This window comes from Myodes glareolus, chromosome 18, assembly GCF_982192425.1.
Source record: "Myodes glareolus chromosome 18, mMyoGla1.1, whole genome shotgun sequence".
Classification (NCBI taxonomy): domain Eukaryota; kingdom Metazoa; phylum Chordata; class Mammalia; order Rodentia; family Cricetidae; genus Myodes; species Myodes glareolus.
In genome coordinates, this window is record NC_142043.1 from 46,212,789 (window position 1) to 46,229,032 (window position 16,244).

Consider the following 16,244-nt stretch of genomic DNA (forward strand, 5'->3'; position numbering starts at 1 on the left):
TTACTCTTCTTTGTTTGTTTTTTGGTTTTTCGAGACAGCTTTGGATCCTGTCCTGGTACTAGCTCTTATAGACCAGGCTGGCCTCGAACTCACAGAGATCCACCTGCCTCTGCCTCCCAAGTGCTGGGATTAATGGTGTGCGCCACCACCGCCTGGCCGGCATCTTGACTCTCTAAGAGAAAGCAGTTAAGTATTGGTTTGTATATACTGCCTTCCCAAGGTTCTGAGACTGACGGATTTACAATAACCACCGTGTTCTTTTTATTCGTTATTCCTCCTGTGAGCGGACGAGGCGGGTACTAAAGCAGTAGCCAAGCTGCTCCTCCCACCTGTTCTTGCCGTCCTAACCCTGAGAGTGATTGGCAGAGGGAGGAGGCTGTTTTCCATTGAGCAGCAGCATTCAGAGATGTTCCGGTTTCTTTTCAGACTCCATGGAATATTCTGATGAGCCCTGTGATGCCTATGAGGTGGAGCAGACCCCTCAAGGATTCCGGGCCACTGTCAGTGCCCCTAGCCTGCTCTACAAGTGAGTGAGTGCCCCATCAGCTTCAGGGGACAGTACTTCCAGGAAACCCAGCAGGAAGCCAGCTCTTCAGTCTTTCACACTTACTGTGCTGCTTGATTACTGATGATGACAGAGTTTAGTATTTTGAGTCCTGAAATGTCAAAGGACTGATTACAGATTAATCTAATCATTCTGTGTTTGTTGCCACATCCTGTTGCCTTTCACTTTTAAATGTCCTTTGGATCTACGGGTTATCTTCACTGCTACTCTTTTTTCCTATGGATTTCTTTTTTTAAGAGAAATATTTATCTAATATGTCTGTGTGAATGTTTACATGTATGTATGTACACTGCCTATGTGTCTGGTGCCCAAGGAGCATAGAGGGATTTGTCCAATTCTCTGGAACTGGAGTTAATAGGTAGTTGTGAGCCATGTGTTGTGGATTCTTGCAACTGAACCTGGGCCCTCTGCTAGAGCTGCAAGTGCTCCTGTGGAATTCTTAAAATAACTGCAACAGTCTCTCCACACTCCATCTCTCTTCGTAGTCCTTCACATTGAAAGTGGAATGATTTAAAACCATGTTTTTGGGATTTGTTTTTATGTGAGTTGTCTTGCGTGCATGCATGTCTGTTCACCATGTGTATGCAGTGCCTGTGGAGGCCACAAGAGGTCACTGTATTCCCTGGAACTGGAGTTTCTAGCCTCCGTGTGAGCGCTAGAAATTCTAAAACAAGTCCTCTGGAAGAGCAGTCAGTGCTTTTAACTACTGAGCCATCTTTCCAGCTCCCCACCTCCTCTTTAATTTTTTCCTTTTTTGAGACATGGTCTTGCTTTATTGTTAAGGCTGTCATGGAACTCCTGCCTCAACCTTTCATTTACTGAGATGACAGATGTCCATCACCTCACCTGGCTTGGAATCATCTTTTCAAAAGGAAAATATGATTATTTTACCACTTCTGCTTAAAATCCATCTGTGGGGGCTTGTGAGATGGCTCAGCAGGTAAGGGCACTCACCATGCAAGCCTGGCAACCTGAGTTTAATCCCTGGAACCTTTGTAGAGGTGGAAGGTGGTAATCAACCTCACAAAGTTCTTCTCTGATCTCCATGCAACGTGCTGTGGTGGGCGTACCCACATATGTGCTTATGTATACACACGCACACACTAATAATACGCTTAAAAAACTGTCAGATGGAATTCTGGTTCATTAAAGCAGTGGCCAAAGTCATGAATATGCCTTAGCTGATTCTGCAATTTTTTTTTTTTTTTTGTTTTCTTTTCCTTTTGCTTTAGGTCTTTCTCTGCCTTGTTCTTAAGGTTAGAACACCCACCTGGTATTTTTAGTTCCTCATATGTGCTGTGGTTTTTTTCATTCTTTGAGTTCATGTGTGTGCTATGCCTTTTGCTGCCATCTTTTTCTCTTTCTTACCTGGTTATATTCTCCTTCCTAGAGAAGCTTGCTTTGGTCCCAGCCATCCCTGCCAATCACTGATTATCTTGCTGTATGTTTTTATAATACCTCTGCTTGTGGTTTGTGGTGTTTATCATAGTCTGTGTTTGTATGGGACACTTCTAGAAGGTAGGGATTTGTCTGTTCCATTAATCTTCAGTGCCTGTCAAGACTGCCGTGCTTTTTCAAGGATCACTGCTGTGAATTGCTTATGAACTCTGAGGTCACTTCAGCATGTGCTTGTGTGCATGCTCTCGTCGTCTCCCCCACGTTAACCACTAATAGAATGTTGTCAGAAGCTCACTGCCTTGGAAGATCAAGTGGTCTAAGAAGTCCATGAGTCCTTGCTGCTTTTTTGTTATACTGGATGAGTTAGGTCCACTCAGGGAGGAGAGCTACAAATATGAACTCAAATGCTTTTGAAGGCTAATAGTTTCATCCTTGAGAACATTCTGAAATACCTACTGTGGATAAAATTCTCCTTGAATGTAGCCAATGAAAAGCCAGAGCTAACCCTGACAGCTTACTTACTCTGTTCCTAGGCTCTGATGACATTTTCTTCTAGGAGATATGATTTCAGAATGACATGACTCAGCTTCCTGAAAAACAAAATGAGTGTAACTTGTTAGCGTACATAGGTCTACTGCTGACGTATGTAAAAATTCCTTAATGTCTAATTCTGATGATGGCCTTTTGGATTCTGTAGACTTCTAAGTTCTTGTGTTCCTGATGAACATATGGGTACAAGATTAGATGTTGGTCCTAATTAGTCCTAATTGGTAGATACCATTCGCTGAGAAGTCTCCCCCTGAACTCCTACCCTTTTCTTTCTTTCTTTTCTTCTTCCCCTGACCTGGAACTTGCAGTTTGCCTGCTTCAGTTTCCCAACTGCTGAGATTACAGGTGTGTACCACATACCTGCTGGGAGATTAGTCGGTAGTAGATGGCTGAAGCTGGGAGGGAATGGTAGGGTTGTAATGAGTTAGTCTTGTTTGCAGGGGAATGTTGAAAGGTGTCTCCACTCTGGTTTCTGTGAGACATCAGATTGTCAAATCTCAGAACTTGGCCATTCACAAACGCATACAGTATATAATATGTTTAGCAATAATATATTATAATATATATTTGTGGTGACATCTCTTAAACAACATCAAGTATGTGCTGTGCTTAATTTAGGGTTACATGCTTACTTCCTGTTTTTCCTCTTTTCTTCCTATCCCCCCTCCCGTGTGTGTGTGTGTGTGTGTGTGTGTGTGTGTGTGTGTATCCCAGGCTAGTTGTGAACTAGCGATCTTCCTCCCTCAGCCTCCTGAATACTGATTCTAGATCTCACCAAGCATGACTCTTCTGTGTTCTACAGACTGTCTGAATGGTCCTCTTGATCTCTTTTCCAAACCCTTCACCCTTTGTGGTGCTTTGAATGAGAATGGTCTCCATAGACTCCTGTATTTGAATGTCTGGTCCTCAGTCAGTGGACTGTTTAGGAAGGATTAGGAGGTGTGACCTTGTTGAGGAGGTGTGTCACTGGGTGTGGGCTTTGGGATTTCAAAATCCACATCAGGCCCAGTCTCACTTACACTCTACCTTGGATTTGTGGACAAGTTGTGAGCTCTTAGCCTCTGCTGACAGTGCCCTGCCTGCCTGCTGCCGTGGGTCTTCTATTTACACACTGAGTCAGTGATCCCCTTTGCCTGTGAGTGAAGAGAGCTTGCTCTGTGAAGCCTGGTGACTTACACTTTTCTCTACTAATACTGCACTTTTATTGAAGTGTCTTTCTCTTAGGGAGTGTCTCTGGCTGTATATAACCTAAACATGTATTTTTTTTTTCATATTATAGGCACATAGTTGGAAAGAGAGGGGATACCAAGAAGAAAATAGAAATGGAGACGAAAACATCTATTAGTATTCCTAAACCTGGACAAGAAGGAGAAATTGGTGAGACTTAGACATCATTTATACATCATCTATGTTTGCACTTAGTTTTTTCTTTCTTTTTTTTTTTTTTGAGACAGGGTCTCTATGTAGCTTTGGAGCTTGTCCTGGAGCTCACTCGTAGACCAGGCTGGCCTCAAACTCACAAAGATCCTGCCTGTCTCTGCCTCCTGAGTACTGGGATTAAAGACATGCACCTCCACTGCACGACATGCTTAGTTCTTTTTATTTATTTATTTTTTACAGATGTGCAGAAACACACCCAGCCTTCACATTTTTAAAATTATATTTATTTAGTGTGTGTGTGTGTCTGTGTGTGGGTACATAGTGCCATGACACATGTATGGAGGTCAGAGGACAATCGACAGGAGTTGGTTCTCTCCTTCCAGTATGTGGGTTCTGGGGATTGAACTTGACAACAGTAAGTGCCTTTATCCATTGAACCATCTCAGTGATCACTCCCCAACCCCCTCTCTTTTTAGTCAGGGTACCCAGACTGGCCTTAAATTCTTTATGTGGGTGAGGCTGGCCTTGAACTCCTGATTCTTCTGTCACTATCTCCCAAATGCTTGGATTGCAGTCCCTGGCTCAGATACAAGGGGGGGGGGGGGAGTGAGTGTGTTCATGTGTGTCATGTGTGTGCGTGTTGCTCACATGTTCCTGTAGGTATGCATGCATCTCTGCATGTGGAAACCAGAGGTTGTTATAAGTGTCTTTCTTCCTCAGTTGATTTCCATCTTAATTATTTATCTGTGTGTTTATTTTAGAGATAGGGTCTTTCACTGAACCTGGAACTTTCTGATTTGGATGAACTGACTGGCCAACGAGTCCGAGGGTCTGTCTGTTTCCACCTCCTAAGTTACTGGAGTTACAGATGTGCTCTGCACATCTGGGAGCCGAACTCAGGTCTTAGTGCTTGTGCTGTAAGCCCTTTCCTAACCTCCCCACCCCCAGGTACTTTATTTTCAAATTTATTCTGTTGACATCGAATTCACTAGCAGTTTTCTTCGCCTTGGTGATCCCTAGAGATGGTAGTATCAGATGGCGTCTACCTGTCAAGCACTTGTGGGTTCTTGAGCCTCTTAATGTTTTCTTTCCTTTGCTTGCAGTGATTACTGGTCAGCATCGAAATGGCGTGATTTCAGCCCGAACTCGGATTGACGTTCTTCTGGACACGTTTAGAAGGAGGCAGCCCTTCACTCACTTCCTGTCCTTCTTCCTCAATGAAGTTGAAGTACAGGAAAGATTTCTGAAGTTCCAGGAGGAAGTGCTGGAGAAGTGTTCCATGGTAAGTAGAAAACAAAATCAAATTTTCTTAAACAGCACAAAATGGTTCATAATTCAAACAGGAATATCGACATACCTTCCCATAGGTTTTGATTTAAGATGTGGAGCATCGCTCTCGAAAGATTTATCTCTCTCTATCTGTCTATCTATCTATTTATGTATATGTGTTGTGTGTGCATGCCTGTGTGTGGTCTACCCGCCCTTGTGGAGGCAGAGACTGATGGTAGATGTCTTCCTTCTCTCCTGTTCTCCACCTATTTTGAGACATGGTCTCTCACTGAACCTACAGATTGCCATTTGTCAGTGCAGGCTGGTCAGCTAGCCCCTGGGATCCTTCTGCTGCTGCACCCCCCCCTCCCCATACTGAAGACACAGATATCTGCCACAGCACCTGGCTTTTATTGGGTGCTGGGAATCTGAAACTGGATCCTCTTGCTTGTGCAGTAAGCACTTTACCTACTGAGCCATCTCCCCGTCCTCTAGTCTTTTTAATTCCCAGTTATTTTATGTATGCATGAGTTTTGCCTAAATGTAGTCTGTGTGCCATGTGTTGCCTGGTGTCTGAGGAGGCAGAAGAGGACATGGGGTCTTCTGGGAGTGGAGCTGCTGTGCAGTTGAGGATGACTTTGAACTCTGATTCTTCCTGCCGGTGCTTTCAAGTGCTAGAATTGCAGATGTGTACCATCATGTCTGCAGAGGAGGCTGTTCCTATGTGTACAGTGTTCCATACCGTGCCCTTTGGGTGGCAGGGTGAAGGAAATACCATTATCTGCTGTTGTGTGGTAAAGACAAATTGGTGTATAGAATTGTAGGGCTGGAGAGAAGACCTGGCTTAGTTCCCAGCATCCACCTGGTGGTTCAGAACCGCCTATAGCTCCAGTTCCAGGGGATCCAATGTTCTTTTCTGACCTCTGTGGGCACCAGGTATACATGCAGTACCCACACACTTATACACATAAAAAAGGAAAGTAAATCTGCCTTCATAGTGGTTATAGAACAGTGAAATTCTTGTGACTCGGATGATAACATGAATAAACTTTAGCCAGGCATGGTAGTGCACACTTGAAATCTGAGCATTCCAGGCTGAGGCCAGAGAATCTAGAGTTCCAGGTCAGTCTAGGATAAATAGTCATTTATTTTTACAACACAGGAGTTCCCATAGCACTTACTCTTTTTTTTTTCTTTCGATTTTCAAGACAGAATTTCTCTGTAGCTATGGAGCCAGTCCTGGATCTAGCTCTTGTAGACCAGCTGGCCTTGAATTTACAGAGATCCTTCTCCCCCCCCCCTTTTTTTTTTTTTAAAAAGATTTACTTATTGTGTACACAGTGTTCTATCTGCATGTATATCTGCACACCAGAAGAGGGCAGTAGATCTCATTATAGATGGTTGTGAGCCACCATATCGCAGCTGGGAATTGAACCAGACCTCTGGAAGAGCAGCCAGTGCTCTTAACTGCTGAGCAATCTGTCCAGCCCCCAATAGTGAGGACTTTTTAAAAAACAAAAGCAAAAGCGGAGGTTAGAAAACAAAAGGAATAAAGATCATGAAGCAATTACAGTTCCCATAGCGCTCAGGAGGCTGAGAGTGGGAGGAGCTTGTGTTTGAGGCTGGCTGAGCTAAAGAGCGGGACCCTGTCCAAAAAAAAACAAAACAAAACAAAAAACCAAAACCAAGCCACGTTGGCATATGTGTGATTTTATATTCTGCTTTGTTTGGAGCAGCAGTCTATCTATATTGTCATTGGACAAAGCCCTCAATCTTTCAACTGTTCTTTGGAGATCAAATATGAAATTACAACAGTCATGGCTAAAGTGACATAACAGATTTCAAATGACTTTTTTCTGTTTTCTCTGCCTTCCCCACGTCCTTTCTTTCTTCTATGATAGGGGCTTTGGCTGTGTTGCCCAGGCCAGGCTGTTCTGAAACTCAGTCTCCTGCTTCAGCCTATTGTGCAGTTGAGATGACAAGATGTGACTTCATACTTGGCTCAGATAACTTCGTTTTATGAATGCTACTTAGTATTCCGTCTAACACAGTCTTTATTTTCCTGTTTTTCATTATCGTAATGACGCTGATGTGAGTAGTCTGATTTGTTTCTTACTTGAATTCTTAGAAGTGGAAAAGGAGTGTGTGTGCTTGAGTCTTTTCATGTAGTTATCCAAAGTATCTTCAAGAAATTTATGTATTTGAAAGCAAAATTTTCTTTAGGTGTTTTCCCTGCTTTTGCCAATCCTAGATGTTCTTCTGTGTTGTTTTTGTCATAGGGAAGGATAAAAGAGGCAGAAGTTCTGTTTCCAGCCTCTTCATTATAGAGTGTGTTCCAAAGGACACCCAGGCTCTGTGATGGAGTGGAATGCTGTACAGGAAGGGTTTTGTTAGGCTGTAGTATTTTCAGGTCACTTGTCTCTTTAGCACTTGCAGGTTCTGCATATAGGTCACATTTTAAACAGCCTTGTCAGGGCAAGGTATAAGCACAGCTATAAAGAAGCTTAAAGAGGTACCGAATGTGTTCCATACACCAGATGGTGCAGCCTAACACTCACTGTAGCATTCATTCTCTCAACCAAGTTTTCTGAAACATCTCCCAGAGGCTGGCGAGGGAGAGGGCGGGGGAAAGGTGTGTGATAAACCAGCCTGACAAACTCATAGTCAAATGCTTGGTTAAGTGATGGAATGAGATGACTTACTAGCACAGTTGTCCTCTGTCTTCCACATGTGTGCTGTGGCATGGGGCCTACACACATGCACTAAACAGAGTGTGGTGGGGTGCGGGAGGGCAGATAAGAATGGACCAAACCTCCTAAAGAAAACTGACTCTCCCTCCCCTCAGCCATCAGCAGTCAGTAACCTCTAAGCTTCCTCTCTGTTGGAATGTTCCCTGCTTGACCTTGTGCAGGTCTTTTGCCAGCAGCCTTAGCAGCGCTGCTGTGGGCTAACAGTGCATTAGATATCTATGTACTGAGATGCTGTTTGCCTCTGGACCTTTTCATCTCTTTTCTTTTGAAAGATTTATCTATTTTTAATTTTATGTATATGAGGGTTTTGCCTGTATGTAAGTGTACCACGTGTGCAATGCCTGTGGAGGCCAGAAGAGGAGGATGAATCCCCAGGGACTGGAGTTATTGGATATCGCTAGCCACCTTGTGGGTGCTTAGAATTGAACTTGAATCTTCTGTAAGCGTAGCCAAGGCTCTTAGTTGCTGAGCTTTCTTTCCAGCCCCTGGACTTTTAGCTCTTTGAATCTTCCTCTCCTTCTTTCTGTTTTCTGGGCTTGAGAGATTTTTGTTTGTTTGGTTTTAGTTTTCAAGACAGGGTTTCTCTGTGTAACAGCTCTGGCTGTCCTGGAACTTGCTTTGTAGACCAGGCTGGCCTCGAATTCATAGAGATCTGCTTGCCCCTGCCTTCCAAGTGCTGGGATTAAAGGTGTGCGCCACCACCAGCATAGTTTTTTTTTTTTTAAATGTAGATGGTCTACTTAAAAGTTCCAAGTTTAAAAAATTCTTTACCTAGTTTGTCAGGATGGAAGGATTAAAAATTATAATTATACTCAGAACTATCTTACAGTGAAATTAGCTTTGGAGCCTAAATTGTTTATTTTGGAGCTAGACTCTCTAAAATGCAGGTTTCTGTGACTGTCATCACTGTTCAGATCTAGAGCAGGCTCATGACTGCAGGCAGCCCTTGCAGAGCTGCCCTTCCCATCCTAGTGGTATTCATTTTTGTCTTCCTGGGCATGTCATATTCATGGACTCACACTGATAGGCTGTTTGCACAGACCTCTTTCATTTAGGGTAATGTTTGAGCTTCACCCATGCTGTGTATAGTAGCACGAATAATTAAAAACCCAGAGACAGATATTGGGGTTTAATCTGAAGATCAGAAAAGCAAAGTAGTCAACCACTAGAGAGCTCTTACCTCAACGAAATCTTCAGAATGAAAGAGGCTGAGTCCCTGTCTCATCCCGCTTTATGTTTCTCTCTAGTGTTGGGATTAAAGGCGTGCACCACCACCCTGCTGCTTCTATGGCTAGCTAGTGTGGCTGCTGGGATTAAAGGTGTGGCCACCACTGCCTGGCCTGTATGACTGACTAGTGTGGTTGGCTTTGCGCTCCAATCTTCAGATTATTTGTGCTTTATAATAAAATATCACTGTAGTATGTATTTGTAGTCTACTTCTCATTTTTCCTGAGCTGGGTTCTGTTCATGGGTGCGCTACAGGTTTCTTTACTTGTCTGTTACTGTGTTTGTTACTGTACGTCCTTTGGACTTTTCCAGTTTCTGACAATTATGAATGGAATGCTATGGACAATTTTGTAGTAGTTTTTATATAAACATAAATTTTCATTTTCTTACCCAGGAGTGAGATTCCTAGTATGTGTTGTAGTCATTTGTTTAACTTTATAAAAATGTTACCAGGGCCAGGTGGTGGTGGTGCACGCCTTTAATCCCAGCATTCGGGAGGCAGAGGTAGGTGGATCTCTGTGAGCTCGAGGCCAGCCTGGTCTACAAGAGCTAGTTCCAGGACAGGCCCAAAGCTACAGAGAAATCCTGCCTCGAAAAACTAAAACCAAAACAAAACAAAATGTTACCAGGACTGGTGAGATGGCACAGCGGGTAAAGTGTTTGCTGTGCATGAGACAACCTCAGTTTGGTTTCTGGAGCCCATGTGAACTGGGAGGAGCAAACTGAATTCACAGAATTGTCTTTTCACCCCCGTGTGAATGCTGTGGCTTGCTCACATGCCCCACCTACTCATAGTCACATACACACTCACACACCCCTCACCAGACACACACACACACACACACACACACACACACACTGTACATACACACCCCTCACCAGACCCACACACTGCACACACTTATACACCCCTCACCAGACCCACACTGCACACACTCACACACACCTCACCAGACACACACACTGCACACACACATCCCTCACCAGACCCACACACACCCACACAATGCGCACACCCCCCCCACCAGACCCACATACTGCACACACTTAATCACCCCTTACCAGACACACACACTCACACACTACACACACGCACCTCTCACCAGACACACATACTCACACACTGCACACACTTACACACACCTCACCAGACACACATAGTCACACACTGCACACACTCACACATACCCCTTACCACACACAAACACACTTCTTCCCCCTCTCCTAATAATTTTTTTTTTTAATTTAGAGATTGCCAAACAGTTTTTAGGGTGCCCGTGCCAGTCTGCAGCCCCACAAGCCACATATGGTAATTCTAATTGTTCTGTGTCTGTGTCAGCATTTGTCTTGCCGCTGTTTTCTTGTTTTGTGGTGCTGGGAAACATAGGGTCTTATGTAAACACTCTACCACTGAGCTATATTCCCAGCCCTCTTTTCACTATCTTTTAGCCATTTTAATAATTACGGAGTAGCATTTCAATATAGTTTTAATTTCCATTTCTCTAATGACTCAACGATATTTAATGATACCCAATTTTGTGTTTTCGTTCATTGTTATATTTTCTTTGGTGAGTTACCGTTTCATGTTTTTGCCCATTTTAAAATTGGTTGTTTTCAGTGCTAGAAGATGGCTCAGAAGTTAAAAGCACTTGGAGCTCTTGCAGAGAACCTGGATTCAGGTGGCTCGCAATCATCTGTAACTGCAGTTCCAGGGGATCTGACACCTGTTCTGGCCTCTCAGGGCACCTGTATACTTGCGCTGCACATATACATACCCAGATGATATTTCCCAAATCAAGCTAACTTTTACACCCAGATACACATAAAATAAAATACAAGATTTTTAGAAGTCTTTAAAACTGGATTGTTGCTGGGTGTAGTGGCATGCACTGTTAATCTCAGCATTCAGAAGGCAGAGACAGGTGGTGCATCTCTGGGTTTGAGGCCAACCTGGTCTAATAGCAAGTTGCAGGCCATCTAGGGCTTCATAGTGAGACTGTGTCTCAAATAAAGAAAAAGAAAAGCTATCTTTTTTTTTTAAACATTTGCGTAAACACACACATACACACACTTGCTTCTTTTTCATCCTGGATACTAGTCCTTTCAAGAATGTATGATTTGTAAATGTTTTCACCCAGTATGGAGTTTGTCTTTTTATTCTATTATCAATTTTTTTTATGGAATAAATATATTTTGATGGTCCAATTTATAATTTTTTTTGTATTGTAGGTCTTCTGATATCACAGCTAACAACTTTTCACATAGCTGTAAAATGTGAACTACTTGTGTCTTTTTTTAGATTTTATATGGTTTTATTTGTTTGCTTTTTTATTTTTAGTTATTTAGTTCAGTTAATTTTTGTATAAGGTGTGAAGCACTGACCTGAGAGATGTGGTTCTTATATTGAGTTGGCCCAGCAGTACAAGACACAAAAGAAGCAGATCCAGAAACACAAAGTGCCCAAGCGTCAATTTTTGCGCTGGCAGTGAGTTTGGTCAGTTTTGAAATTCTATTTTTTGTAAATACAAATGTAACTGAAGCCCAGTCCTAGTTATTTTCAGTTTTATGCATGCCTCCTGTGAGACAAGTCTGTCTCTGTGTGTGTCTGCACACCTTTTCATCTTCTTGCTTTTTTTTGGCTACTGGCATAGGCTGATAGGGAGCAAATACTGGAAAGATCACTTTAATTTTAATTCTACCAGAATGAGATTGTCTTCTGTGAACATCATGCTGGCCTTAATCAGCCTGAATTACTTCTGTCCTGCTTTCAGGGAGACTTCATACCGACATAGCCACCTTCCTGCTTTTAAACCATTCTCTGGGAACAGCAGGGGAAGAGCACAGCATAAAAGAGGAAATAAGCGAGGGACTATCATCCCCGTTATATGGGAGAGGCTTTCTGGTGAGCTTCATTCTGGTGTTAGAATGCAGTCATTTTCTAGTGGCAGCCTGCACGTGTGATCCCAAGTCAGGTGAATTCTGTCCAAGGAGCCTTGAGGCCCATGTACTTGTTCACTCAGGTAATGGTGTCTCCTCAGAGCTCACCTGAGATCTCTGATAGAGTTTCATTGTCATTAAAAGGGGTTGGGGTGGAATCAGTAGTGTGGTATCCACACCTTTAATCCCTGCCCTAGGGAGGCTGTGGCAGGTGGAAATCTGAGTGTAAGGCCAACCTGTTCTATGTGGTAAGTTACAGGCCAGCCAGGGCTCAGTGATGAGACTCTTATCTAGGGGAAAAGGTGTAGAGGGATGGTATCAGTATCCCTTTGTTTAAGATGTAGGAAAATGCAATCCTTTCCTCCCTTTCTTCATTGCTTTTTGAGACAGGGTCTTACTCTGTAGATTATATAACCCACTATATAACCTAGATTGGCCTCAAATTTAAAGTGACCCTCTGCTTCAGCCTCCCAGGTGCTTAGATTGAAGGTGTGAACTAACATATCTGACATTAGTTTTCTATTTATATTAAAATTATCCTTATTTTTTCCTGTTTATGAGGGCATTGTAAATAGCCTTTTTGAAAATTACAGTTTTCTTTTTGTTTCAGTCTGTCACTGTTATATGGGAATAATTGATTTTTGTTTGTTGACATTGTCAGGTTCACTTTTGTAGATTGTTGTGGAGGGTTACAATAACAAAGCACTAAAGCCTGGCAGGCTTACACAACACCAATTCATTCTCCAAAACTGGAGCATGGAAATCTGAGCTAAATAAGTTGGTGGGATTGATTTCTTCAAAACCAATCTCTTGGATTTGCAAATGGCCGTCTTCTGGTGTCTTCACATGGGTTCCTCTTTGGATGCTTCTGGGTCCTAATCATCTCTTTCGTGGGCTCAGATATCAGGCTGGAGCCCATCCATATGACTTCATTTTTGCCTTAATATCTCAGCAGAGGATCTGTTACCAAATATATTCATACTAAGGGTCTCATGAAGCTCAGGCTGGGCTTGAGCCTGATACACAGCCAAGGATAGTCATGAACTCATGCTCCTCCTGACTCCACCTCCTGAGTGCTGGGATAATAGGCGGGTGCCACCGTTCTGGGCTTCAGAAGCCTCTTTCTGTCCTTTTACCACCCTTCCTTGAACTACTTCCTTTAAAATAAGTGGCCTCTTCTGTCTCTTTGATAGAATGCTTGTCCTTGACCTCACCCTTCACTCTCCAAGGAAGTAAAATTTACTTTTAGCAAAGTGTTTCCTGAAATTACCTGCTTTGTACTCCCAGTTATATAAGAAATGTTATTTTGACTATAGACATTATCACCACAGTCCCTGTACTTCAGCTCCCTAAGCCCGAGTTTTTAATGTGGGATTTAGCTGCTCACAGACATTGATAAGGCATTTTTCATCTCTGTGATCTGCAGGTAAACGGCACCTTATTTTTTCAGTCTTTCCTTGCCCACATTATGATTCATAAATGTCTTACTGTCTGGAAGTTCAAGAAGTATATTACAACCCTGTGTATCTCTCAATCATCGGTAGCTAGTGATGCCGCTATAATTCCACTTTATCTCACAGCAGGGTCGGGTAGAAAGCACATCAGTAATGAAAAACAGTAATTCAGACTGTGTGTGGTGGAGCATTCTGAAGTCTTATAGATCTGCCTGCAGCAACCAGGGAGTTTTCAGGCTGCCTAGATAACCTGAGTCGGTTATAGCTCCCGAGACACGATTTTCATACTGTGTGAAGCTGCCGTTGGGCTGAAATGACTCTTGTGTCAGGTTCTCCTACTACTCCCCCAGTTAGGGTTATTATTTTTTTCTAGCAGGGTTATTCACTGAAGAAGAAAATTATATATGAAAACTTTAACATATAATTTAGAATTCTTTATATATTAGGGAGATTGGAAAATTTGTAGTTATTTTATGAGATGATTACATTGATGATGTTCGGCTATGAGAAGATGTTGGTTAGGAAAGTAGGAAAGGGAGGGCCTTGCAGCTGTCACATGTGTCACAGTTTGGACGAAGGGCGGCAGTTGCGAAGCTGTGTTTCAGTTCATAGACTCTATTAAATGCTTACCACGTGCATTATAGACATACCACATTGTAAATCTGCATTTCATAGGAATAGTGGACTCTGCCCTTAAAGATTCCACACCCTACTGGGGGGAAATAGACTTTTAGTGGGCATCCAAAGGGGCATTCTGTAGCGATCAGAGAAGGCCTGCTAAGGTCAATGACACAGAATTTTGAAGGAAGGGCGGGGTTTCTGCCAGACCGATCTGAGAAGATTTGGCCCTTTTGAGGTGTCGAGGGGAGGATGAAGAGTTTCTGGAGCCTGGAAAGTGCGTAGGCAGGAATGATGTCGGCGTCCAAAGGGTACAGATAAATAGCTTTCAGGTTTTGATGCATCTTAATTTGTATTTCTCCTGTAAAGAACTAGTGTGGTGAATTTGGCATCGTAGAAAAATAATTGTGAAGTTGGTATGGAGGATGCCGTTAGAACTAAGAGTTCAGTACCAGTCAGGAGCCCATTGATACAGGCTCTTGAAGGAAACTAGGGTTTCCGGCATGTGTGGATATATTCCAGCGATGTTTCATAGGCTTTCTCCAAAGTGGAGATAATACTGGAGTCACAGTGTTGGTAGGACGAGTAAATGACTTCATTTTAGAGCGAACTATGGCTTGTAGATAGTGCTGCGTGTCAGGTGGTGCCTTATCAGATTAATCCAGCAAATAGGACTTGCACTAATCCTGTGGTTAAAAGGGTAGAGGTGAGGGAAAGAGTGGCCTCAGGTGGCTACTAAGGGACTGGGAGTGTAGTTCAGTGGCCTAGTGCTCCCTGGCTCTGCTGAAGGGAGTGTGTGGGAGGAGAAGCAAAGCAGACGCTGAGCTCTGCCCTGGACCAGGCTGCCTGTCACTCGTCATCCATGTCTGACTTTGGGAATTGGTGTTGACTCTAGAATCATTGCTCACCAGTGCTTGTAAGCAGCTTTTGGAGACACAGTTAAGCCCCGAGGAACATAAGCTTGTCGTAAGGGCTCTCACAGAAGCTAAGTGAGGAAGGGAGAGGCTCTTCTCTGTATCAGAGAAAATGTAAACAGTGCACGGGAAAGGTCGCATGAAGGCTGGTGCTTGGCTGTTCTTTCTTATAAGAATCACTTTACTTTCTCATTGTGTCTGAATAGAGAGAATTTATAAGCCAGAAGAATCAGTGTATACAACTTAACAAGGTTATTTCGTTAATAACACATAGAGGCTCTCAAATGAAGGTCAGTTTTCCCGAACACTCTAAAGGAATAATGGGAATGACTCAGCAGAGCCTCATTTAGCTCCCAGTGCTGCTAGAACAGAGGACCTAGAGATGGCTTGTATAGTGTTTCCTACTCGTGTAAAACGCAGAAGGCAGCCTGTGTTTATTCCATGCTGCTGTGTGCCAGAGACTCCATATAAATGTCCTGAGATGACGGTGTCATCTGGTTTCAGAGCACCTCTGTGACACACTGCTGATAGCTGGCAGGGTTAGAACCTGAGTCTGGTTTGTCTGATTGCAGAGCCAAACACTCATCTCTCTGCCTTATTTGAATAACTTCACATGTTAGTGAAGTTTCTATCGTTTGCCCAGAAGTGCTTCGATGGAATTTTGCCGTAAAATAATACCAGTGAGCAGAAGGACAGCCTCCATGCTTCCCTTTTCATTTGCACAGAGCACCAGGAAGTGAATTGGTGAGTCCTTCACAGATGCCTGATTTCTTAGCAGGTTCTTAGTTATGGGTTCCATGTGAAATAAGGTATAGGACCTTTGTCTTAGCGGTAAGATAGGCGATCTCTCCTATTTCATAGAAGGGGAAGCTGAAGCTTAGGAAAGTGTTGTGACTTGTCTGGCAACAGTGGGTTGCTAACAGAGTGGAGATAGAACCTGAGACGATATTCTGGACCAAGGCACAAGCCTTTGTAACTTCTGGAGCTGCTGGCACATGGTAGACATGTATGTGGTTTGATGATTTGTTTTTGTCCCTGATAGTCAGCATCTATTGTCAGATAGAACAGTGTTCAGATTCTCCCGAGTTCGTTCCTTAGTCAGTTTGCAATGAGCATGGCCTTGCAGGTCCCTATCTGAAGAGAGGCTTCCTGCCTGCTTGCTGACTCTCTGCCAGATGCACCT

General features: G+C 43.2%; 1 protein-coding gene across 5 annotated transcripts in view; it reads left to right on the plus strand.

Moving 5' to 3' along the window:
- The window catches only part of Ascc1 (activating signal cointegrator 1 complex subunit 1), an 88,200-nt gene that overhangs the window by 3,651 nt on the left and 68,305 nt on the right, over positions 1–16,244 (plus strand). For 4 of the 5 annotated variants that reach the window (XM_085679668.2, XM_085679669.2, XM_085679666.2 and 1 more), the window contains exons 3-6: positions 427–526; positions 1,798–1,821; positions 3,792–3,889; positions 4,996–5,174. In XM_085679668.2, coding sequence (XP_085535794.2) covers positions 427–526; positions 1,798–1,821; positions 3,792–3,889; positions 4,996–5,174 — 401 coding nt within the window. The remainder of the gene's footprint in view (positions 1–426; positions 527–1,797; positions 1,822–3,791; positions 3,890–4,995; positions 5,175–16,244) is intronic. The other variant, XM_048451728.3, reaches the window with a different exon arrangement.